Source organism: Rhinopithecus roxellana, chromosome 9, assembly GCF_007565055.1.
Source record: "Rhinopithecus roxellana isolate Shanxi Qingling chromosome 9, ASM756505v1, whole genome shotgun sequence".
NCBI classification, from domain to species: Eukaryota; Metazoa; Chordata; class Mammalia; order Primates; family Cercopithecidae; genus Rhinopithecus; species Rhinopithecus roxellana.
In genome coordinates this window covers 117,136,662-117,162,877 of record NC_044557.1, presented here as the reverse complement: position 1 = coordinate 117,162,877, position 26,216 = coordinate 117,136,662, and the positions used below count along the sequence as shown (strand labels likewise).

At 41.9% G+C, this 26,216-nt stretch overlaps 1 protein-coding gene across 13 annotated transcripts in view; it reads left to right on the top strand.

The window, feature by feature from the left end:
- The first annotated feature begins 4,588 nt into the window (after nt 1-4,588).
- Nucleotides 4,589-26,216, top strand: part of STAU2 (staufen double-stranded RNA binding protein 2) — a 348,991-nt gene continuing 327,363 nt past the window's right edge. For 6 of the 13 annotated variants that reach the window (XM_030937273.1, XM_030937275.1, XM_030937265.1 and 3 more), the window contains exons 1-3: nt 5,138-5,292; nt 11,603-11,715; nt 13,129-13,194. Coding sequence is in view for 3 of the 13 variants with exons in the window: in XM_030937270.1 (XP_030793130.1) it covers nt 13,177-13,194 (18 nt within the window). In the remaining 10 variants the exon portion in view is untranslated. Of the gene's footprint in view, nt 4,691-5,137; nt 5,293-11,602; nt 11,716-13,128; nt 13,195-17,273; nt 17,330-26,216 lie in introns of those variants that run through there. The other 7 variants (XM_030937272.1, XM_030937278.1, XM_030937267.1 and 4 more) reach the window with 6 other exon arrangements.

The following is a 26,216-nucleotide window of genomic DNA, read 5'->3' as shown; positions in this document are numbered from 1 at the left end:
TGGCCATGTTGCTCAAGCTGGTCTTGAACTCCTGGCCTCAATGAATCCTCCTGTCTCTGTCTCTCAAAATGCTGGGGTTACAGGCACAAGCCATGGCACCAGCCTATTTTGTAACATAATTTATTTCTACTGTTTTTTAGCAGTGTTTTAGGTGGCTAATACCCTAATAATTATTTTGACATTATTATGAAAACAAGTTGAGTTTCGAGCAATAATTTTATTAGTAAACACATAAATACATTGGGAATTAAAAAAAAAAAATTTTTTTGAGACACAGTCTTCCTCTGTCTCCCAGGCTGGGGTGCAGTGGAGCGATCTCGGCTTACTGCAACCTCTGCCTCACAGATTCAACTGATTCTCCTGCCTCAGCCTCCCAACTAGCTGAGACTACAGGTGCGTGCCACCACGCCCGGCTAATTTTTTTATATTTTTGGTAGAGACGGGGTTTCACCATGTTGGCCAGGATGGTCTCTATCTTTTGACCTCGTGACCTGCCTGCCTCGGCCTCCTAAAGTGCTGGGATTACAGGCGTGAGCCACTGTGCCCGGCCTCAGAATGGTATTCTAGTAAAGGTAAAATACAATGTTTGGAAGTGCTTATTTCATGCATTTGTTATTCATTCATTCCCCTGTAAGTTCCACGAGGACAAAGATTTTGCAGATTTTTTTCATTGCTATACATCTGTAGGCCAAGAATAGTATTTGGCACATAGTAGGTATTCAGTAAATATTGGTCAAATTTGCTAATCCCTTCATTTGACAAGCATTTAGTGAGCACTGTGCTAAGTCCCAGAGAAACAAAGAAGAGAAAGTCATTGTTGTTGCCTTCAAGGAGCTTAAGATATAGTAGAAGAAACACATAAAGAGTGTGTAGTGACAAAAATAAATTCAGGGCCATGCAGTGGCTCATTCCTGTAATGCCAGCACTTTGGGAGGCCGAGGAGGGCGGATCACTTGAGGCCAGGAGTTCAAGACCAGTCTGGGCAACATGTCAAAACAAACTGTATCTACTAAAAATACAAAAATTAGCCAGGTCTGCTGGCATATGCCTGTAATCCCAGCTACTCAGGAGGCTGAGGCACGAGAATCGCTTGCACCCTGCAGGCAGAGGTTGCAGTGAACCAAGATCGTACCGCTGCACTCTAGCCTGGGCGAGAGCAAGAACTCTGTCTCAAAAAAAAAAAAAAAAAAAAAAAAAAAAAAAAAAAAAAAAATTCAGATATCATCAATAAAGGAGGGTAACTTCTATGGTGGGTGCTGGGGGGCTAGATGAATTTACAGGAAAATAAATATCAGAAAAAGGGCATCATAATATAAGATACAACATAAGAAAGAAGAGGACATAGAAGGAAACTGGAGTTTGTGATTCTGGAATCTGTCCCATTCAAACTGCTCAAATCCAATAATGGTGAATTTGAAAGCATTATCTTTTTCCTGATGCTTGAACATTTCACTGCATGGTAACTGGTAAAAATGTGTTGATAAATCAGATGCTTTTTAAAAAAATTTTTAATTTTAAATTTATTTTTATTAAATGGAGGTGGGGTCTCACTTTGCTGCCCACGCTGGTTTCAAACCCCTGGCTTCAAGAGATCCTCCCACTTCAGCTTTTCAAAGTGCTGGGATTACAGGCATGAGCCACTGTGCCTGGCCTCAGTTGCTTTTAATCAGCTGCCTATTAATAGGTCTACTGTTCTTTATTTATTTATATTTTTTGATATAGGATCTTGCTTTGTTGCCCTGGCTGGAGTGCAGTAATGTGATCTCACTTCACTCCAACCTCTGCCTCCCAGGCTCAAGTGATCCTCCCACCTCAGCCTCCTGAGTAGCTGGGACTACAAGCACACACCACCATGCCCAGGTAGTTTTTCTAATTTTAGTAGAGATGGGGTTTTCACCATTTTGCCCAGGCTGGTCTCGAACTCCTGACTTCAGGTGGTAGGCCAGTCTCCCAAAGTGCTGGGATTATAGGTGTGAGCCACTGTACCCGGCTGGCCCACTGCTCTTTAAATATTCATTATTTTCAACTCCTATACAATTATTTTATTTTAAAGTAAATCCTAAAATGATTGTAGAGTGGTGTGTGGATTTCCATGTCACCCAGGTGATTTCATGTACTGATGCTATATAGCTTGAGCAACTGAAAGTGCTGATTCAAGTTAAAAAACAATTTCCTTTCTGATAATTGTGACTTAGAAAATTTCATTCTATTTGGGGTTTACCAATGATTGAAAATCAGTCATGAGGAACAGTTACAGGAGAGATAAAGTTTTCAATTAACTTTAATGATCCAAATCAAAGAGAATGAAATCTGACCACTTCAGAGTTATTTCCAAAAGTATAAACTCATCCATTTATACCAAAGGATTTACTGTCCACCTACTTGCTGTTGGATGCTGGGACTACAGATATGCATGAGACACAGAGCTTGCCCGTCAACAATGCAATGTTTGGTAGATACAGACAGGCTAGAAAACACAATTCTAACATACCTACAATATCAGAGAAGAGAGGTACAAGAGAAGAGCACTGGCCTGCTTAGAGGAGTGTTAGAGAATGCCTCTCAAGGAGGTGATTTCTTTTCTTTTCTTTCTTTTTCTTGAGATGGAGTCTTGCTCTGTTGCCCAGGCTAGAGTGCAGTGACATGATCTCAGCTCACTGCAACCTCCGCTTCCCGAGTTCAAGCAATTCTCCTGCCTCAGCCTCCCAAGTAGTTGGGATTACAGGTGCGTGCCACCACGCCCAGCTAATTTTTGTATTTTTAGTAGAGATGGGGGTTTCACCATGTTGGCCAGGCTGTTCTCGAACTCATGACCTTGTGGTCTGCCCGCTTTGGCCTTTCAAAGTGCTGAGGTTACAGGTGTGAGTCACCACACCCGGCCAAGAAGGTGATTTTTGAATGCCACGAAAGATTTTTTGTTCACCAGGCGAGAGAAGAGGTAGCCTGAAGGGAGAGAGAATAGCTTATGGAAAGACACAGAGGCAGGTGGCTTGATCCTTCGTATGGCTGGTGGGAAAGTAACGTATTCATTCAAAAGATTCAACAATTTCTGGTCCAACTTCTTTCCGTCAGTGATGGATGGGTGGGCCGCATATACAACAGTGCTCCCATAAGATTATACAGTTCTTTAAGCCGAGGGCAGTGGTTCACCCCTGTAATCCCAGCACTTTGGGAGGCCGAGGTGGGAGGATCACTTGAGGTCAGGAGTTTGAGCCCAGCCTGGCCAACATGGTCAAACCCCGTCTCTACTAAAAATACAAAAATTAGCTGGGCGTGGTGGCATGTGCCTGTAATCCCAGCTACAAGGGAGGCTGAGGCAGGAGAATCGCTTGAACCCGGGAGGTGGAGGTTGCAGTGAGCTGTGATTGCGCTACTGCATTCCAGCCTGGGTGACAGAGCTGAGACTCCGTCTCAAAAAAAGAAAAGAAAGAAAGAAAGAAAGAGATTATACAGTTCTTTTACTGTACGTTTTCTATGTTTAGATACAAATACCTTGTGTTGCAATTGCCTACAGTATTAGCACAGTAACACTCTACAGGTTTGTAGCCTAGGAGCAACAGCCATATACCATATAGCCAAAGCGAGTAGTTGGCTAGACTACCTAGGTTTGCGTAAGAGCACGCTATGATGTGCACAAAACAACAAAAATCGCTCAATGACACGTTCCTCAGAACATCTGCCTATGGCTAGGTAAGGCATGACTGTATTAGAATGCTGACTAGGTGCGTGAACCGCTAGAAGGAGCGCTGCAAATTTAGGAAGGATGCAACATGTTCAATCCGAGGGAACTGGTAGAGGTGAAAAGGAGGGAAAAAGGAGCATAGGAAAGAGTTCTGGGAGGAAAAATACAGCTGTAGCTAACATTGTACCAGGAGAGGTACTACATGCCCGGCCCTGTTTAAAGGGCTTCATATATATTGTCACATTTAAATACAAAATATCACATGTAGTCTCCTCTTGAGGTTCAGGATAAGTAACATGCCGGTAGTCTCCTCTCCAGTTAGTAAGCTGATATCCAGCCTTGGTTATCTGACTCTGGAGCCCTTGCTTTTAACCAGGACACATACTACCTTCCCAAGTGTAGACAGGAGATTGGTTTTAGATGATGACTGAAATCACCGGCCTGGGAGACATTTCTCAGAGAAGTGACACCGGGAAGAAACTCTAGGAATAACGTTGCAAATGAATAAGTTTGTGAAAGCACACTAATAGTTCTATTTAGAAATTTCTTTTATCGTCAGATTATTTTTGGTGCCCGTTACTAAACGAAGTGTTCAATTTCATCGAGCTTAACTGGGTTGAAGTTATCTAGACAAAAGTAATCCACATCAAAACCAGGACGAATCCAGATGTAATTTGTTTTCTGGCACTCCTGCTTCATAAATCTAGGATCTAGGGCATTGTTTTCAATGGTTCTCATTTTTGGCTCCAAGGATTCTTTTTCATGTGACTAATTTTTTCGGTGGAGGAGGAGGTCTGGCCACGCCGCGGGTCTTGGCGAGCAGGTGATTACGGATCCCTGGTGTTTGCTGGGCGAGACGGTAAAGCAACCTCCTTCTCGCCCCCTCCCCCGTCTGGAAAGGTGCAGGATCCGCTAAACCGTGTGTCGCACAGCGGCGGCCGGAGCAGACGCGGGATGGTCGCGCGTCCCCTGCACAGCACAGAGGGGCAGCCTGAGAGCCTGGGAAAGGTACGAGCGGGGAATCAGAGCACAGGGTGCGGACCAGAAAGAGCAGACGGTCAGTCGGGCGGGGAAGGAAGTTGCCGACTGCAGGTGTGGAAGGGGCTGCCCCAGGCCCACCCCTGGCAGACGAGGGGGCGGGGAGCCGCGCCGGGGACGAGGAGACTGCGGACTGGGCGCGCTCCTAGCGCAGTCGCTCGCCCGCTTGCCCAAGGCCCCCGGGAACGGCCCTCGCCCAGGGGCCCAACTCGCCGCCGCTAGCCCCGCAGAGCCTGCAGCTGGGGGGCCCGGCCGCCGCCAGGGGGCGGGAGCTGCGTCGCGAACAATGGCTGCGCTTGGTCGCGGGCCGGCGGGAGGCGGAGTGGAGATAGAGCCGCTGCCGGGCGCGCACGCCGGCCGGGCGTGCTGGGGCACGGGAGCGGCTGCGCAGGCGGGGGCGCGCGGCGCGAGCGCGGGAGGGCGCGGCGGGAGCGCCCGGGAGGCGGGCGGAGGCGGGCGGAGGCGGGGGGCGGGGAGCCAGAGGGGTGGAAGCCGGCGGCGGCCGAGCGGGGTCAGTTCTCTGTAGTGTTTGCCAATGTTGGAGCCGTCTGCAAAGTGTTCCCGGCAAGAAGGTAAATACCCTCATCGGGGGCGCCCGGGAGACCCCGACTTCCGCCCCGCCGGCGGAGGAGGCAGAGGGCGCTGGGGAGCCCTGCAGGTCCGCGGCACGGGGAACCCGGAGAAGAGCGGCCCCCTTCGCGGCCTCCTCTCCCCCGCGCCTTCCCTCCCACCTCGGGCTCTCTCAGGGCAGCAGGGGGGAGGGGAGACCGGCGGGGGAGGGAGGACCGGGAGGCGAAGGATTTGGGGTGGGGGGTGGGGGCGTGTGTGGCGGAGGGGGTGGGACGACACAGGTGTCCTGAGGGGAGGAGCCGGGAGGAAGGCGAGGAGGCCGGGCCAAGTCGGGGTGCTGAGGTGGGGGAGGCAGGAACGCGGCTGCGGGCGCGGGAGGCTGGGGTTCTAGGGGGCCGGGGTGGTAGCGGCCGGAAGAGGGGACGGCGAGTGCAGCCACGGTGTGGCTGCGAGGGAGAGGGAGCGCCTGGGGTAGGGCAGGGGAGGGCGGCCTGGGGAGGGTCTGCGGGGAATGGGCCTGGGGGCGCTGGAGGCGGAGCGGCGGGGCCGGGGCGAGCCGGAGGGTGGCGGCGGCGGCTATTTCTGTAGAATGGGCGAGTGGTAAAGACGTAACTTGCCGAAATGGGAGGGTAGGTGGGGCCGAGGGGACAAAATATATCCTATGACAGGCAAGTTCTGCTGTGGCTCTTACGAACTCCTACCGTGATGGCTCGGCTTAAAGGGGTAGTTGACGGTAGTGACCTTGCCAGGGTGAAGGGAGTTGGGCGAGGAGACAAAGCTCAGTTACGGAATCTGCTGTGTGAGAGCAGGAACTCCAGTCTCTCCGAGGGCGAGCCGGCGGCTGTGGCCTGGGGGCGGGGGTTGCTCCGCAGAGGCTATCGAGGAGCACGCCACGCTGGGATTCTTAGGGAGGGGTGGGGATAATGGCCGTGGGGTTCTGAAAGTCTTTGGACATGTGTGTAGAATTTTGCATTTGTGAATAATTTTCTTTGGTAAGGGTCCATATTTGCTGTGATGTCCCCCTTCCCCTATCCCCACTCCAAAGGGTTAAGAACTGCTTGAGCAGATAGAGAGGGATCATCAATTAGGGTAGACCTGGGAATTTACCAAAGGATTTTAAAGTGGGTGGATCCTGCAGAAAGAAAGGCTAGAGATGATCCTTTAAAGATATTTTACTGTCAACTGAAAACGTCTATTATTTAATGTTTGATTTCACAATTTTGGTGAACTTTCGCTGAGCATTACTTGGCTTCTGATGCATCCTGTGTTTCAGACCAGCATAGTGAATACCTGAAATCAAATTGGGATGGGCAGGCAGGGTGATAGTAACCTTGGAGGAGAAAAGATTTCAACATTTCTCCAGGATATTTCTTCCCCGTCCTTGCTTTCTTTAGATGATTCAAGTATACTGTTGTGAACTGAGCTGCGGTGGAAAAATCTTATTTAATAAAACTACCAAAACCAAGACTTATTCTCCATCTCTGTTTTGTAATATGACCAGGTTTTCATTGTTCAGTTTGTATTTTACTGCAAACAAGAGATATCACATATCACTTTAATTGTAGATTGCTGCTTTTTGCAGCAGGCCTGTATTAAATTTGCGAAGCAGTTATGCAAAACTATGTGGTGTGTTTGTGTTTTCCTGCTATGGTTTCAAGTCAGGTTACCATTGTCACATTTCATTATATGGTAGGCTAGTCTGAAATTTACTCCTAAGTGATAATTAGTTGGTAGGATATGGTACATACTTGCTCACAAATTACTGCATTTTTTCCCGTAAAAACCAGTATTTTGTATTTGTAAGAACGTTGCTGTATAATCCAAGTACGTATTGTTAATTTCAAATAGAATGCTGTGTAATTATTAAATTTTAACTTTATTTGGAAGTAAGTTTAAGCTTACAGAAAAATTGCAAGAATAAGAATAATACAAATAATATCTTTGTAACCTTTATTCAGATTCACCTGTTAACATTTTATGCATTTATTATTGCTCTCTATCACACACAAAATATTTTTCCCCTGGACCATTTAGGAGTAAGTTACATACATTGTGGTCCTTAACTCCTAAACACTTGAGCTTGGAAAACCATGTAAATTTTACATTTTAGCTTAACTTGGCTTGTCTGGAATGAAGTGCTAGGAAGAGTGGCTTGGTTTGCTTTTCAAGAAATAATGTGAATATAAAAAAATCCAAGATAGTCATCAAGCTTTAAATATACAAACAATCCAGAAATCGAGGCAGAGCGGTTTTCCTGTTTAGGTTCTAAAAGATACGGTACGTTTTTTTTTTTTTTCCCTTTGTGCCTACCCTTCTCTTTATTCCTATTATTATCTCCTTTTGTTTTGTACACGTTCGGTGCTGGGATCATTTATGTGTACAGATCATAAAGAGGGAAAACTCTAAACATTGGCCAGGCGCGGTGGCTCATGCCTGTAATCCCAGCACATTGGGAGGCCGAGGCAGGTGGATCAGGAGGTCAGGAGTTCGAGACCAGCCTGGCCAACATGGTGAAACCCCGTCTCTACTAAAAATACAAAAATTAGCCAGGTGTAGTGGTGTGCGCCTGTAATCCCAGCTACTCGGGAGGCTGAGGCAGGAGAATTGCTTGAATCCTGGAGGTGGAGGTTGCAATGAGCTGAGATCGTGCCTTTGCACTCCAGCCTGGGTGACAGACCGAGACTCAGTCTCAGGAAAAAAAAAAAAAAAAAATTTTTAAAAGAAGGCAGGTCGTCTATAATTTGGTGTATAGTGAAGACAAGGGGACTTTGGGCCAGAAAGAACTGGGTTGTAAACCTAGCAGCGTGACTGTAGGCAAATAACCCAACCTCTAGAAAAATGGAGATAATGCCCACATTCCAAGATGATGAGGATTAAATGAGTTGATGTAAAAATGGCAAAATGTGGCACCTAACTTATACAATTGTTGCCTGATAAATGTTAGTTTCCTTTTTTTCCCCTGGCCTGTGGTATTTAGAGTTTTCCACTAGAATAGTTTGTGAAGTAAGACTTCCATTTTCCTTACATAAAAGCAGTGTTTTTGGGTACCTACTTTAAAAAATCAAAATGAAAAACATTTTAAAAAACTATTTAAAGGATGCCATGTCTTTTTTAAAGTAAGAAGCATTGAATTGATAGTTTCATAGCAGTTTGTAGTTTAAGAATAGGGATAGTAAATTTTTTTTGCTTTTCATGTTGTCAAATAAGACATTTAAGTGAGAATTGCCTATCAACTGTAGGATGGGTGCTGATATAAAATTATACATATTTAATAACAGTGCCCTTTTATAAAGTAGTTTAATTATTGGTGATTAGATTTTTGTGCAGCTTTTAATTTCTCAGATGGGCAAGATAATTCATAATTAAAGTACGACTTACATCAGCAGTACATTGCAGTTACAGGTTGGACCATTCTTCATGAGCATCACGCCTTCCCCAGTTTGTAGTGCCCTCTCTCTATAAACTGTCCTGCCTGTTTTCATTTAGTAGTTTGGAATCTAGAATTGCCTGTCCTAATATGCCTGACCAGATAGGGCATTTCTGGGACACGAGGATACATTTCTCTAAAAGTACTTAGTTGTAATTGGAATCAACTGTAGCTGGAAACTTTTTTGATAGAGGAGGTGGATTTTTTTTTTAATTTTTTTTTTTTTTTGAGATGGAGTCTTCACTCTGTCACCCAGGCTGAAGTACAGTGGCGTGACCTCCGCTTACTGCAGCGTCCGCCTCCCGGGTTCAAGTGATTTGCCTGCCTCAGCCTCCCGAGTAGCTGGGACTACAGGTGCATGCCACCACGCCCAGCTAATTTTTGTATTTTTAGTAGAGACGGTTTTGCCATGTTGGCCAGGCTGGTCTCGAACTCCTGACTTCAGTGATCCATCTGCCTCAGCCTCCAAAAGTGCTAGGATTACAGGCGTGAACCACTGCACCCTGCACTGCTGAGGAAGTGGATTTTATGAAACCATAGGTAGTATAAAACTGCTCTGCATGTTATTGATATATCTTGATATTTTAGCAAATTGTTTAAAATATATGACAGTAGACTGGGCATATCTTTAAAGTAGAAACAGAGTCTTAAAGACACTGCGCCACTGTGAGCATTCTGAATTGTCCATGGTATAATTACAATTTTTAAATTGATGTAAGTCTGATATAACTGGTGTGATTAAAAAAGTATAATTTTCAGAATGTTAGCCAATGACAGAGTGCTGTTATAGACATATTAGTTTCATGTGTTTTAATTTATACAGCTCTTTATATTGTGAAGAAAAGGCATACAGAATATTTAAATCGTATGGTTAATTTTATGTTCATAAAGTTTTCTTTTTTGTTACTTCATGGAATATCTTTTCTATGTCAGAAGATTAGAACTTTCAGGCTGGGCGCCGTGGCTCACGCCTGTAATCTCGGCACTTTGAGAGGCCGAGGCGGATGGATCACCCGAGGCCAGGAGTTGGAGACCAGCCTGGCCAACATGGTGAAACCCCCCTCTCTACTAAAAATACAAAAACTAGCCAGGCATGGTGGTGTGTGCCTGTATCTCCAGCTACTGGAGAGGCTGAGGCAGAATTGCTTGAGCGTGAGAGGTGGAGGTTGCAGTGAGCTGAGATGGAGCTCTTGCACTCCAATCTGGGTGACAGGGCGAGACTCCGTCTCAAAAAAAGGATAAAAAAAGTTTAGAACTTTTTTTTTTTTTTTGAGACGGAGTCTCGCTCTGTCATCCAGGCTGGAGTGCAGTGGCCGGATCTCAGCTCACTGCAAGCTCCGCCTTCCGGGTTTACACCATTCCCCTGCCTCAGCCTCCGGAGTAGCTGGGACTACAGGTGCCCGCCACCTCGCCCGGCTAGTTTTTTTGTATTTTTTTTTTAGTAGAGATGGGGTTTCACCATGTTAGCCAGGATGGTCTCGATTTCCTGACCTCGTGATCTGCCCGTCTCGGCCTCCCAAAGTGCTGGGATTATAGGCGTGAGCCATTGCGCCCGGCCAGAACTTTCAAAAAGGTACCCCAATATCTTACTGTGCTTACGTCTTGGAATCAGCCACCAGTGTTACCAGTCTCTGATATTGAAGAAATACATAGAGATCTGTAGATAAGCGTTTGTAACTTTACAAGTTTATACTAATAAAGACAAAATGGAGTTTTTCAAAGTTGGTGAATGCTTAATAATGTTAAATTTTTTTTTTTTTTTGATACGAAGTCTTGTTCTGTTACTTGGGCTGGAGTGCAGTGGCATGATCTTGGCTCACTGCAACCTCGGCCTCCCGGGTTCAAGTGATTCTCCTGCCTCAGCCTCCCGAGTAGCTGGGATTACAGGTGTGTGTTACCATACCCAGCTAATTTTTGTATTTTTAGTAGAGACAGGGGTTCACCATGTTGGCCAGGCTGGTCTCGAACTCCTGCCCTCAGGTGATCCACCCGCCTCGGCCTCCCAGAGTGCTGAGATTACAAGCTGAGCCACTGCACCCGACCAGTAATGTTAAATTCTAGAAAGCAAGGGACACTAAATCACTGAGATGGTTTAGTGGTTATTTACACTTTACTTTTTAAATGAACTGTTTTCAGTTAAAAAAAGATGATTGGTTGTGTTTGTATTTTTAGTTATAGCTAGTGTATTTTTTTAATGAGATACTCCATTCTTATTGAAAGTGCGTGTATTTTAACACCGTATGACTAATGCTACACTTGTTAATAATCTCATTTTTTGAATTGAAAATGTAAATGTTTAAGTTTTATAATTTGCCACTTTGAAGTCCTAATGTTACTCATTTGCTCATGTTGAACAGGGATTTTATTTTGTTTTTTGCCTATCCAAATATTAATACCTAAAACACCATAGGAGTATTGAATTATAGAGTTGGACAGGATTGTCTTATTTATTGTTGCATAGCACATTGCACCAGAATTTAAGGACTGAAGACAGCAAACATTATCTTACAGTTTCTGTGGGTTAGAAATCTGGGTGCAGCTTAGCTGGATGCCTGTGGCTCATGAAAGAGGTGGTAGTCAAGCTGTCAGTTGGGGCTGCAGTCGCATCTGGAAACTTTCCTGGTGGAAGATGTTTCTGAACCCATTCATGTGGCTCTTGCAGGGTTCAGTTTCTTGGGGCTCTTGGACTGAAGAAATCAATTTTTACTGGCTGTTGGCCAGAGGCTTTTCTCAGTTCTTTGCCTTGTGGGCCTCTCCAAAGGGCACCACAGTTTAGCATCTGCTTCCCTCTGAGCAAATGAGTGAGAGAAGGTGACGCCCAATAATTTTTATAACCTAATCTTGGAAGTGGTATCTCATTATTTCTGCTATATTCTATTTGTTAGAGGCTGCCTACCGCAAGGACTTTAGCTTACTTTTTAAAGATTGAAGAAAAAAAAAGAAGAGAGAAAAAGAAGAACTCAAAGATACACAAAGTAATTTGACCAAGGCTCAGAAGGTAATCTCCTGAAGAACTTTGACTAAAACTCAAATTCACCAATACCCAGGCCTTGTGCTCTTTATACAGCATCCCATTCTCATAGGAAATGTGAAAGTAATTAGAAAGAAATAAAAATTGATGCAGATTGCAGATGCTGTGGACACATTGTAAGAAAAATATTAAAAGTTTTCAGAGTCATTTTGAATTGACTCTAGTTTGTCATCTTGAAAAAATGGTAACCAAATATGAGTGTGTGTTTGTGTATGTGTGTGTGTACTTACAAAACATTTGCTTCTAAGGGCAAGTTCAGTATTAAAATTTAACAACATAAAAGTTTCTCCACTAGTGATTAGATATAGGCCTTTTGCTGTGTATCACAATTGTATTGTTGCTTTCTAGATAATTTTTAGGGGAGAGGTCCGTACATAATTTATGTTTTATATGAACTTTTTTTCATTACAAGATCTCATGATTTATTTGTTTATAATTTGGACTTTCCTGCCCTTCATTGGCATCTGTTTTTAAATTAATTTTTTTTTCTTTTTTTTGAGATGGAGTCTTGCTCTATCACCTAGGCTGGAGTGCCATGGCATGATCTTGGCTCACTGCAACCTCTGCCTCCCGGGCTCAAGTGATTCTCTTGCCTCAACCTCCCTAGTAGCTGGGATTACAGGCGCTTGCCACCATGCCCGGCTAATTTTTGTAGTTTTAGTAGAGGCAGGGTTTTCACCATGTTGGCCAGGCTGGTCTCGAACTCCTGACCTCAAATGATCCACCCAACTTGGCCTCCCAAAATGCTGGGATTACTGTGCCCAGCCTGACATTTTATTATGCGTACTATTTTTATACTGATGATAACAGACAAAATGACAGAGAAAAGTAAAGTATTCAGCAAGATAATGGTACTATATGCTCTTTTCCATACCATCTAAGAGAATACTTGTGGTGTTGCATCTTCTTTAGGATTAATTTATCGTATAGAAAATGGGAACAAAGCTGTTTAAAACAGGACTGCAAAAAGAGAGTATATGTTAAATATTAACCTGAAACTCTCAGATTTATTTTTAACAGCTTCACTTTTGCTGGGATTGTCTTAGAAGTCTAGAAGCAGAAGAAGCTTTGTTCAAATCTGTACTGTCCAGTATGGTGGACACTAGTGATGTGCTTATTTAAGTTAACATGAAAGAAAATTAAACGTTTATTTTCTTCACTGCTCTAGCCACATTTCAAGTGCTCAGTAGCTGCATGTGGCTAATGACTACCAGATTGTACAGCACAAGTACAGAACATTTTTATCATCATAGAAAGTTCTACGGAGATCTGGATAAATTACATTTTAAGTTTGATTTTTATCAAGGGCGTGTGTTTAAAATACCAGTCATGGAGGTTGTCAACTAAGTTGAACTTTATTTCTTCATTTTCATTTTCCAGTTTTGGGAGCCGTGAGGGATACAGCAGTTTGGTCAATATTGTCTTAACATGCTTCAAATAAATCAGGTGAGTTTGTGTTAAGACATTTTTCATGCGTACATTGTGCTTTGGCTGTAAATTGTGGAACATTTTAACTCAGCTTTTCTTTTCTATACCTATAACCTGACTCATCACTTTTTAAAACAGTTACCTACTGTATAGTCATCATTGGAGGCTGTGTAGGGCAGGTTGTTTAAGGATTAGAATGATCTTCTAAAAGTTGATAACTTCTGGTTGTGCAAGGCAGAAGGTTTGTCTGTTCTTCTTGATGTCACATCCCTTTAGGACTTGTTAATGTGTTCAGAATGCTTATCATGATATAGCTTCAATAGGTGGCAGTTCTGTAGACTCAAAGCATTTTTAGTGACAAATCTTGTGAAGTAGTTGTATCTGTTTGAAAAAAAAAAGATTCACTTTCCAGGGCACTGGAAAACTCTAGAAGGAAGTGCTCTGATAAACTACAGCATTTAATACTTTAGACTCACTGAAAGAAGTGTTTTTCTTAGTTCTTGAGGTTTTCCCAAGAACTTTATACATTTAATTTTACCTTTCCCAGTTAAATAGAACATTGTATCATAACTATAGTGTTAGAAAATATTTTTGGCCAGGCTGGGTGGCTCACACCTGTAGTCCCAGCATTTTGGGAGGTGAGATGGGAGAATCTCTTGAGCACAGGAGTTCGAGCCAGACTGGGCAACATAGTGAGACCCTGTCTCTTAAAAAAAAAAAAATAGATAAAGAAACAAAGTAATTTTATTTCTTTTGATTGCAAATCAAGAGAGAAGTAATTAAACTTTTTTTTTTTTCCTGTGATTAAAAAAATAATCGGCTGGGCACAGTGGCTCACGCCTATAATCCCAGCACTTTGGGAGGCCGAGGCAGGCAGATCACTTGAGGACGGGAGTTTGAGACCAGCCTGGCCAACATGGAGAAACCCTACTAAAAACCCTCTACTGAAAAATACAAAATTAGCCAGGTGTGGTGGTGCATGCCTGTAATCCCAGCTACTCAGGAGGCTGAGGCAGGAGAATCACTTGAACCCACGAGGCGGAGGTTGTGGTGAGCCAAGATCGTGCCATTGCACTCCAGCCTGGGCAAAAAGAGTGAAATTCCATCTCAAAAAAAAAAAAAAGTAATCTTGGCCAGACGCAGTCACTCAGGCCTGTAATCCTAGCACTTTGAGAGGCCAAGGCAGGTAGATCACCTGAAGTCAGGAGATCAAGACCAGCCTGGCCAACATGGTGAAACCCTATCTCTACTAAAAATACAAAAAAATCAGCCGGTTGTGGTGGTGCATACCTGTAATCCCAGCTACTTGGGAGGCTGAGGCAGGAGAATTGCTTGAATCTAGGAGGCAGAGGTTGCAGTAAACTGAGGTCGCACCATTGCACTCTAGCCTGGGCGACAGGGCAAGACTCCGTTCCAAAAAAAATAAAGAAAGTAATCTTGACCCCCTGCCCTCTGATATATAGTCCTGCTCACCTTGCCTAAGAAATCTCTGGTTCCTGTGCATCCCATGCCACCTCTAAGCTAATGACTTCTAAGTTTATACCTGGCCTAGACCTCTTTTTCTAAGCTCCAGACTCATGTAGCATTTACCACCTTGATCTCTTGGATGTCTTTATACATCTTAGACTTAATGTGTGCCCAAGAAATAATCTCAATGCTTCAGTTATACTGGACTGTTTCAGTTCCTAGATTGGGTAAGGTTGTTCTGGCTGCAGGGATTTGCACAGATTTCCTCTGCCTGGACCTCTCTTCCCCTACCCTGGGTTTGGCTTGCTTGACTGCAGTCCTGCTATATGCTGTAATAGCACTTGCTCTTTAGTTTAATAACATGACATTTGCAGTTATAGTCAAATATGTAATTATTTGTTTTAACATCTGTCTCCCTTGTTAGTATGTTTCATGAAGACAGACAGTGACTTTTCTTGTTTACTGTTATGTCCCCAGGTCCTAGAATAAACAATGTAAATAGTTTTCATACATTTATTTGTTGGGTGTATGAACATATGAATGGTGCTAGAGTTGTCGCTAAAGCAAGGAGATATTTATTTTTCAACAATAAGCACGTAATTATGTCGTCAGTTTTGGTGTTATATGCTGCTGTGTTACACAAATGCAACTAACTCTCCCTCATGTAAAGTTGTTATTTGGTTTTCTAGAAACTTTCCTTGTGCAACAAAAATTAGTTTAATCAAAAACATTACTAATAATTTAAGGAAATCGTAGAGCTGTCCTGTACTTAGTGCTTCCTGTTTCCTCACAGCTGCTCTCAAATCCCAGTGGAAGCATTATGAGACCTTATTTGCAAACTGTTATAGGTGTGAAGTTGCCACTAAAATTATTTGGTTAGAGTTAAAATAATTTTTCATATTCTGCCACAGACATTTGGAAATTATCATTTTATGCCAGCCAACTTCATTGAAAATTATAGTTTATGGATTAGTCCTAATGAGGATTTACTAACTGGCTGTGTTGCAGGTCATGTTGAATCAGGCACTGCAAACAGTTCCTAGGCAATGCTCTACATGGCCACAAGCAATTCCCTGGATGTTGGCTAGAAATTGTACACAGTGCCTGGAGATATACATACTTAACTTGTACAGGTTGAGTATTCCTTATCCAAAATGCTTGGCACCGGAAGTGTTTCCAATTTCAAATTTTTTTAGATTTTGAAATTTTGCCTACCGGTTGAGCATCCCTAATCCAGAAATCCAAAATCCAGAATGCTCCAATGAGCATTTCCTTTGAGCATTATATTGGTACAAAAGAAGTTTGAAATCTTGGAGATTTTGGATTTCAGATTTTTGGATTTGGGATGCTCAACCTTAAGAGACGTGTATTCCTAGAATAATTTAAGAGACCCCTCCATCTTGTTACTGACTATAACTGTCATCCCCCAAACTGTTCAAGTCTGAGATAAAGATTCTCTTCAGCTAAACATAGAGTTGAATTCTTAAACTCATGAGTGATTTTTGAATCTTACTTTCTCGGCAACCACTTTCTCATAACAGTGAAGGTTCTCAAGGTAAATGTGTACAAGGGCCAGGTGTAGTGGCCCATGCCTGTAATCCCAGCACTTTGGGAGGCCGAAGTGGTAGGATTGCTTGAGACCAGGATTTCGAGATCAGCTTGGGCAGCATAGTAGGACTCTTATCTCTACAAAAAATAAAATAAGTTAGATATGGTGACACATGCCTGTAGTCTCAGCTACTTGGGAGGCTGGGGTGGAGGATCACTTGAGCCTGGGAGGTTGAAGCTGCAGTGAACTGTGATCATGCCACTGCACTCCAGTCTGGTTAACAGAATGAGACCCTAGGCATGCAAAGGGGACTTAAGTTGATTCTCAGTTTGAAACAGTTGAGATTTTTACTATGTGATTTTCAACATTGTCTCTAGGATTACTACTACATTTTTGTTTGGAAAGTCTTTTGTTTTCTGAAGACACCTGAATTAGATGCTTGCTATTTATTTATTTATTTATTTGATGGAGTCTCACTCTGTTGCCCAGACTGGAGTGCAGTGGCATGATCTCGCCTCACTGCAACCTCCGCCTTCCGGGTTCAGGCAATTCTCCTGCCTCAGCCACCTGAGTAGCTGGGATCACAAGCGCACGCCACCATGCCTGGCTAAGTTTTGTATTCTTAGTAGAGACGGGGTTTCACCATGTTGGTCACGCTGGTCTTGAACTCCTGACCTCGTGATCTGCCTACCTTGGCCTTTCAAAGTGCTGGGATTACAGGCGTAAGCCACTGCGCCCGGGCTACATAGTTTTTTATTTGTAACAGATTCTTCCATATGTGTTACTAAAACTAATTAAAAACTAGGCTATCGAATACTAGGTTATTTGTTATTAACTTTGCCTAACTTTAGTATTATCATGGAACATGAATGTTCCATGTTCTGTTAAGATAATAGCACTTTTCTGCCTTTAAATTGTGATCGTAGTTATTGTTTTTGCCTTTTAAGAATGTGTGTTATTATCCATCTGCAACTTATGCTTACTATAGAAAATTAGGTGTAATAAGCAAAAAAAAAAAAAAAAAAAAAAAAACCCAAAAAACAAACAAAAAAAGTCACAAAAAATTCCACTTCTTTTACAGAGATAATCACTGGTAACATTTTGGGGTGTATACTTCTAGATTTTTTTTCTATGCAGGTATGTTTTTATGTGAATATATGTTACTTTTTAAAAACTGGGTTTATACAATATGTAATGTTTTGAAGTGATTTAATAATAATTCTTAGTTTGGATGTACTAAAATTTAACAAAGCCCTTATTGTTGGACAGATTTTTGTGTTGTAGTTAGTGCCATAGTGAATTATTGTAATATACATCTGTTTGTCTAATTATTTTCTTAGAATTAATTATTAGAAATGGAAATACTAGTCAAAGATGTATGTGGATTTTAAAGATATTTGGTGTATAGCCCCCCAAAAGACAAAGTTATATCTGCCAGAAGTGTATCTACCTGTTTCCTTACTTCCTTGACAAAATTTCAGTCTTTGCCAATCTGTCTGACAAAAGGTGATATTTTACTTTGTGTTTCTGTAATATTTAAATAGTTCTTGTTCTTTCGTGTTTTGCCTTTTGTGAATTGCTTATATATGTCTACTGTCATCTATTTCTTTTTATTTGTAAATAACATTCTTTGGATTATGTCCCCTGATAATTTTCTGAGTTAGTATTTATAATCATTACTCTATACTTTTTACTCATTATTCAACAGATAACTAATAGGAGTATACTAGTTTCTGGGGTACCATAATGTGTATGAGTATGGTATATTTTGGTCCTTTCTCCCGGATCATTAATTATAGGTCCCCTGGGAAAAGGAACTCATTTTAACAGTAAGCTACAGCAAATGTAAATTACGAAGATACATGCTGTGAATAATATTTTTAAATGAGTAGCTGAAATAGGGCCAAGTTTTGGAGATTAGCTAGTGAGGTAGACTTGACAGGTCAGTGTGTCCTAAGGAATTGGAAAAGTCTATATTAGGCAGTTGTTGTATTGGGAGAGCCTAGCAACTGGGAATTTACAGGGATCAAAGTAGTCTGGTAGTTCTTTTTAGTGAGGTTTGGTAGTAGATGTTGGGAACATGGAAGCTAAGAAGAAGCTTTAAGGCCTAACTGAAGTGGAAGGGATGACGGCAGGACAAGACAGAATTTTTCTGTGTCAAAGGAGTAGGAGAACCCTGTAGGGCAAGAGGGAGCTAGGTGTTACAAAAAAAATAAAAAAAAGACAGTTTTTATTACACTGGATAGTGTGAGACCAGAGTATGATTACCAAGAAACAAAGTCTAGAGTTTAAAGAATAATGATGGCTATCTCAGAGGTTTGTTGTGAGGAGTAATTGAGATAACAAAGGCAAAATGCTTAGCATTGCTCCTGTTACTACTGCTATTAATTTGGCTATTAATATTGCTGTTGGCTATTGCTGCCTGACTCTGGAAATTGGTGGGAAAGGAGGGCAGATGGCAGACATTTAGGTAGATACTTGAGTAAAGTATTTGGGGGAATGAACCACTTTCTCAAGCCCACATTGGCTTCGAGGTCCTCCTGCTTCTTGCCACAAGCACCAGGAACTCTATTCTTTTCTCTTAAAAGTTGCTACTACTTAGTAGTAGTTACTTTTCTTTCCAAGACTGGGTGTGGGGATCTATAATCTGCTCATCTCTCTTGTAGCCATAGGATATAGCCTACAGTTAGGGGATAAGAAAAATAGTAAACATCAGGAGGTTAAAATGTGTAAGAAAGACTTCTACTTTCGCCTATGCTGGTATAATGGGAACTGGATTTGTTTTATGTGTAGCCAGCTTCCAAGATGGCCCCCAATGATCCCTGCATCCCGGTATTTACACCATGGTATAATCCCCAGACACATTATACATTGAGGTTTATCTGTGGAACCAATAGAGCATGATGGAAGTGATAGATCATTTCTTAGGATAGGTTATTTATTTATTTATTTTATTTTATTTTATTTTATTTTTTTTTTTTGAGACGGAGTCTCGCTCTGTCGAGACTCAGCTCACTGCAAGCTCCGCCTCCCGGGTTTACGCCATTCTCCTGCCTCAGCCTCCCAAGTGGCTGGGACTACAGGCGCCTGCCATCTCGCCTGGCTAGTTTTTTTGTATTTTTTTTAGTAGAGACGGGGTTTCACCGTGTTAGCCAGGATGGTCTCGATCTCCTGACCTCGTGATCCACCCGTCTCAGCCTCCCAAAGTGCTGGGATTACAGGCTTGAGCCACCGCGCCCGGCCTTATTTATTTTTTTGAGACAAAGCCTGGCTCTGTCTCCCAGGCTAGAGTGCAGAGGCACGATCTCGGCTCACTGCAACCTCCGCCTCCCGGGTTCACACCATTCTCCTGCCTTAGCCTCTCAAGTAGCTGGGACTACAGGCGCCCACCACCACGCCTGGCTAATTTTTTGTGTTTTTAGTAGAAACAGGGTTTCACCGTGTTCGCCAGGATGGTCTCGATCTCCTGACCTTGTGATCCGCCCGCCTCGGCCTCCCAAGGTGCTGGGATTACAGGCGTGAGCCACCGCGCCCGGCCAGGATAGGTTATTCATAAAACAAATATGACTCCGCCTCCTTCCCTTACTACCCCCAGCCTTGGATTACTCCCTCTGAGGTTAGCTGCCATGTTGTGAACGGCCTGATGGAGAGGCCCATGCTGTGAGAAACTGAGGCCTTCTGCCAACAGCCAACAAGGAACTGAGGCCTCTGGCCAACAGCATGTGAGTGAGCCTTCTTGGAAGCAGATGTCCCAGCTTTAGTCAGGCTTCCAGTCCTAAACATCTGTCCCGCTGACATCTTGACTGCAACCTCATGAGAGATCCTGAGCCAGAACTACCCATCTAAGCAGTTCCCTGACTGCCAACCCTCAGAAACTGTGTGAAAAAAAGAAATTTTTTATTTATTTTTATTTTTTTAGTTTTTTTGAGTTGGAGTCTTGGTCTGTCGCCCAGGCTAGAGTGTAGTGACATGATCTCAGCTCACTGCGACCTCTTGTCTCCCAGGTTCAAGCGATTCTCCTGCCTCAGCCTCCCGAGTAGCTGGGGCTACAGACGTGCACCACCACACCTGGCTAATTTTTGTATTTTTAGTAGAGATAGGGTTTCACCATGTTGGGCAGGCTGGTCTCAAACTCCTGACCTCAGGTGATCCTCCTGTCTCGGCCTCCCAAAGTGCTGGAATTACAGGTGTGAGTCACCGTGCCTGGCCAATGCTTGATTTTTAAAGCCACAAAATTGGAGGTAATTTGTTTTGTAGCAAAAATGTACTCATCCTCCTTAAATAACTTGAGAATTTATAAAATATATAAACAATAGCTTTTAAACATTGGTGACAGGCAGCACCAGACTGTGATCCCTGAGAGAATAGGAACAAATGAGGGTAAAGCCCTTCAATTGTAACAGCTTACTGCAGAGCCTAGAGGCAGTTTATTGGTTGCAGTGCAAGGTGTGGAGGAACCAAAACAGAGCCCAGCAGTCCTACTGAGATAAAAAGACAAAGATAAAAATTTGGGAAGATCAAGGTGGTTAGAATTGCAGGGCAGAGTACCAGAGAAAAAAGAGCTGTGGGGGTTGGGATTGGCATTGGGGAAGCATACACTAAAAAGCAAGAGAGCATGAACAAGTGAGCATGCATTTTGGAAATCTCCAGAGGGTTCTCCTGGAGTCTTTTGCTGAGTTCTGATTTCGTAGATGCTTGACAGGCCCTACCTGAGGCCAGAGAAAAATATAGCACTTCTGGAAAGCACTAAGAAAAACAATTTCCAGAGTTCACATAAGGCTTCAAATAGTCGTGTTCCTATTAAGCACAGTAAAGGATGTCGTAGAATACGTAGGGCACTGGGAAGAGTCCTCAGAGGGCTCCAAATGATTCCAAGTAACTTAATTGCACCGAAACACAGTTTAGAAGAATACAACAAAATTCAGAACCCAACAATGTAAAATTTAGTTTTTGTCATTCAGTCACAAAATGCTTGCTTCGACGTTAGCAATGGATAGAACATCTAGATAGAATATCACTAAGGAACTAGAGGACTTGAACAGCAGTATAAATTAGCTAGACCTAACAGACATACACAGAACATTCAGCAACAGCAAAATATATATTCTTCTTTTTGTTTGTTTGTTTTTATTTTTTTGGGAGATGGAGTCTCGCTCTGTTGCCCAGGCTAGAGTGCAATGTCTTCATCTTGGTTCACTGCAACCTGTGCCTCTGGGGTTCAGGTGATTCCCCTGCCTCAGCCTCCTGAGTAGCTAGGATTACAGGTGTCCACCACCACACTCGGCTATTATTGTATTTTTAGTAGAGACAGGGTTTTGCCGTCTTGGCCAGGCTGGTCTCAGACTCCTGATCTCAGGTGATCCACCTGCCTCGGCCTTCCAAAGTGCGGGGATTATAGGCGTGAGCCACTTGCACCCTGCCAAAATATGTATTCTTTTAAAGTGTACATGAAACATTCTCCAGGCTATATTAGACCACAAAACAAGTTTCAGTAAATTTAAAAAGATTGAAATCATGCTATGCATCTTCTCCAGTCACAGTGGAATGAAGTTAGTAATGATTAACAGAAGGAATACTGGAAAATTTACAAATATATGGAAATTTACGAATATATGAAAATTAGAGAATACTTAGAGGCAAATTAAAATGGAAACAATATATGTGATTTAAATGATGCAGTGAAAACAGTCCTGAGAGGGAAATTATTAGCAATAAACATCTACATAAAAGAATAAGAAATATCTCAAATAAATAACCTTACTTTACATCTTAAAGAAACCAGAAAATGCAAAGCTACCAGAAAAAAGGAAGTAAATAAAGATTAGAGTGGAGATAAATGAAATAGAGAATAGGAAAATAATATAGAGAATTAGTGAAACCAGAAGTTTGATTCTTTGAAAAGATCAATGAAACTGACAAACCTTTTGCTAGACTGACACAGAAAAAGTGCAGAGAGGTATAACTAAAACTAGACGTGAGTACGGGGACATTACTACTGACCTTAAAGAAACAAAAAGGATTAAAGAGAATACTATGAGCAATTTTATGCCATAGATTAGATAACCTACATGAAATGGACACATTTTTAGAAATTTAGAAATGTGAAATGGACACATTTTAGAAATATAAATTACTAAAACTGACTCAGAAGAAGAAATAGAAAATATAACAGACTTACAAGTGAACAGATTGAATTAGTTTAAAAACCTTCCAAACTAAGATTACTTGAGCCTAGGAGGTTGAGACTGCAGTGATCCATGATTATGCCATTGCACTCCAACCTGGGTGATAGAGTGAGACCCTATCTCAAAACAAAACAAAAACTCCCAATCAAAAGTCCAGTACCATATGGCTTCTCTGGTGGATTCTACCAAATATTTAAATATTTGAAGAGTATGAGAATCCTTCTCATACTCTTCCAAAAAATTGGAGAGGAGAGAATAAGAATACTTCCTAACTCACTCTTTGAGGCCGGTATTATTACCCTGATACCAAAGCCAAACAAAGACATAATGAGAAAATTACAGGCCAATATTCCTTATTAATACAGATGCAAAAATCTTCAACAAAATACTAGCAAACTGAATCTAGCAGCATATTTAAAGGAATATGCACCATGGCCAGGTGGGACTTATTCCCAGGAATGTAAGGGTGGTGTAGTACAACACATTAATAGATCGAAGGGGGGAAACCCCCACATGATTGTTTCAATTGATATGGAAGGCACTTGACAAAATTCAGCAGCTGTTCGTGATAGAAGTGCTCAAAATTAGGAATAGTAGGGAACTTTTTTTTTTTAACATTTCCTCAACATTCAGCATTTATGAAAAAACCCACAGCTAATATCCAACTCAATAGTAAAAGACTGAAATCTTTGCCCTTATGATCAGGAACAAGGCATGGATACCCATTCTCACCACAGTTATTCAAATTATAGTGGAAGTTACAGCCAGAACAGTGTGACAAGAAAAGGAAACAAAGACATACAGATTTGGAAGGAAATAAAACTGTCTCTATTTGCAGATGACATAGTCCTGTATATAGAAATCCCAAAGAATCCAGAAAAACCTCTGCTAAAGCTAATAAATAACTTGAGCAAAGTTGTAGGTACAATATAACACACACACACAAAATTTGTGTTTCTATATACCGGCAATGAACAGTCCAAAAAGAAATTTAAAAAGATTGCATTTATAGTAGCATCCAGAAGCCTAAAGGAGTCGACTTCCTTACGAAAGACTTGTGCACTGAAAACTACAAAACATGTTGAAATAAAGAAGACCTAAATAAGTGCAAAGACATTTTGTGTTCACGAATTGGAAGACTTTACATTGCCATTAGGATGGCAGTACTGTCCAAAGCAGTCTCCAAGTTCAATGCAATCTCTTATCAAAATTCCATTGGCCTTTTTTTTTTGCAAAAGTTGGAAAGCTGATCCTCATATTCATATGGAATTGCAACAGATCCAAATAGCCAAAACAGTCTTGAAAAAGAAGAATAAAGCCAGAGGACTTATATTTCTCAATTATGAAACTTACTGCAAAGCTACAATAATCAAAATAGTGTGGTACTGGCATAAGGATAGATGTAGAGACCGATAGAATAAAATTGAGAGTCCAGAATTAATATATCTGTAGGCAAGTGATTTTTAACAAACATGCCGAGATGATTCAGTGGGGAAAGAATACTCTCTTCAACAAATGGTTTGGGGGCCCCTGGAGATGCACATGCAAAACAATAAATTTGGACCCCTACTTCATGCCATGTATAAAAATTAACTTATAATGGACCAATGGCCAAATACAAGAATGAAAACTTAACAGCTCAACAACAACAAAAAGCTCACCTAAAAAATGGGCAAAGGACTTGGAATAGACAGTTACTCTAAGAAGATAAACACATCATTAATGCTCAACATCATTAGTGATCAAGGAGATGCAAACGAAAACCACAGTGAGATACCACTTCACACCTACTAGGATGGCCAGAATCAAAAGACCTGCAGTAACTAGTTTTGAGGATGATGTGGAGGAACTAGAGCCCTTATATGTTGCTGGTGGGAATGTTAAATGGTTCAGCCTCCGTGGGAAAAAAGTTTGACAGTTCCTCAAAGGAACACATAGACTTGTCATATGACTCAACAATTCCACTCATAGGTATATACCCTAAAGAATTGAAAGCAGGTACTCAAACAAATACATGACCACACATGTTCATAGCAGCACTATTTACACTAGCTAAATGGTGGAAACAACCCAAATGTCCATCAGTGTATGAATGAGTAAACAAATTGTAGTAGTCTACATTCCATAAAATATTGTCTAGCGATAAAGAAATGAAGTACAGATATGTGCTACGATGCAGATGGACCTAGAAAACATATTAAGTGAAAGAAGACACACAAATGGTCACATATTGTATGATTCCATTTATGTGAAATATTCACAATAGGTAATCTGTGAGACAGAATGCAGATTGTTGGCTTGCCAGGGCCTGGGGTTAAGGGTGAATGAGAAGCAACTGCCTAATAGATACTGAATTCCCTTTTGGGGTGATAACAGTGTTTTGGAACTAGGTATAGGTGGTAGTTGTACAACACCGTGAATGGATTAAGTACCACAGGAATGTTCGCTTTATTTTTTATTTATTTATTTTTTTGAGACAGAGTCTCCCTCTGTTGCTCAGTCTGGAGTGCAGTGGCGTGATCTCAGCTAACTGCAACCTCCACCTCCTGGGTTCAAGGGATTCTCCTGCCTCAGCCTCCCCAGTAGCTGGGATTACAGGCAGCTGCCGCCATGCCCAGCTAATTTTTGTATTTTTAGTAGAGACATTTCACCATGTTGGCCAGACTGGTCTTGAATTCCTGACCTCAAGTGATCCACCTGCCTCGGCCTCCCAAAGTGCTGGGATTACAGGAGTGAGTCACCGTGCCCAGCCGAATGTTCACTTTAAATGGATTAATTAGATTTTATGTCAATTTTACCTCAATAAAATATTAAAATGCTTACAAAGAAGAATGAAAATATGACCCATAGCCAGGATTTTAAAATTTCCTGAATAGAGACCCAGAAATGATAAAGATGATTGATTTAGCAGACAAAGATATAAAAAGAGTTGCTACCAATGTGCTCTAAATGTTTAAGAAGCGAGGGGAAAACAGAAAGATGATGTGGAAATACATAGAAGATATAAAAATAGAGATGAAGAATGCAATATCTGAAATAAAATATATATTGGATGGGATTAATAGCAGATAAGACACACATCAGTAGGCTTGAATAGGTAACAATAGTGACTATCCAAAATGAAGCACAGGGTGGAAGGACTAAAGAAAAAAACAGAGCATCAATGAGCTGTGGGAAATACCGAGTGGTTTAAGACATGTGTAATTAGAGTCCTAGTAGAAGGGAGGGGCAACAGAAAATATTATAAGAAATAATGACTTTTATTTATTTATTTTATTTCAACAGGTTTTTGGGAAACAGGTGGTATTTGGTTACATGAATAAGTTCTTTAGTGGTGATTTCTGAGACTTTGGTGCACCCATCAGCCAAGCAGTGTACACTGTACTCAATGTGTAGTCTTTTCTACCTCATACCACTTCCACCCTTTCCCCAAGTCCCCAAAGTCCACTGTATCATTCTTGCACCTTTACATCCTCACAAGCTTAGCTCCCACTTATGAGTGAGAACGTATGATGTTTGGTTTTCCATTCCAGAGTTACTTCAGTTAGAATAAGTCTCCAGTTCCATCCAGGTTGCTGCGAATGACATTAAGAAATAATGACTTTGAACCCCTGTTCTCTGTTTAGTGGAAACTATAAACCTGTAGATGATGGTAAGAAGTCAACCTAAAGTAGAAGGAATATTTAAAAAAAAAACAAACAAAGAAAACTGACCAAGCACATCGTAATCAAATAGCTGAAAATTGGTGGTATTGAAATAAACATTTTGTTGTTGTTGAGACAGGGTCTTGCTCTGTCTCCCAGGCTGGAGTGCAGTGGCATGATCATGGCTCACTGCAG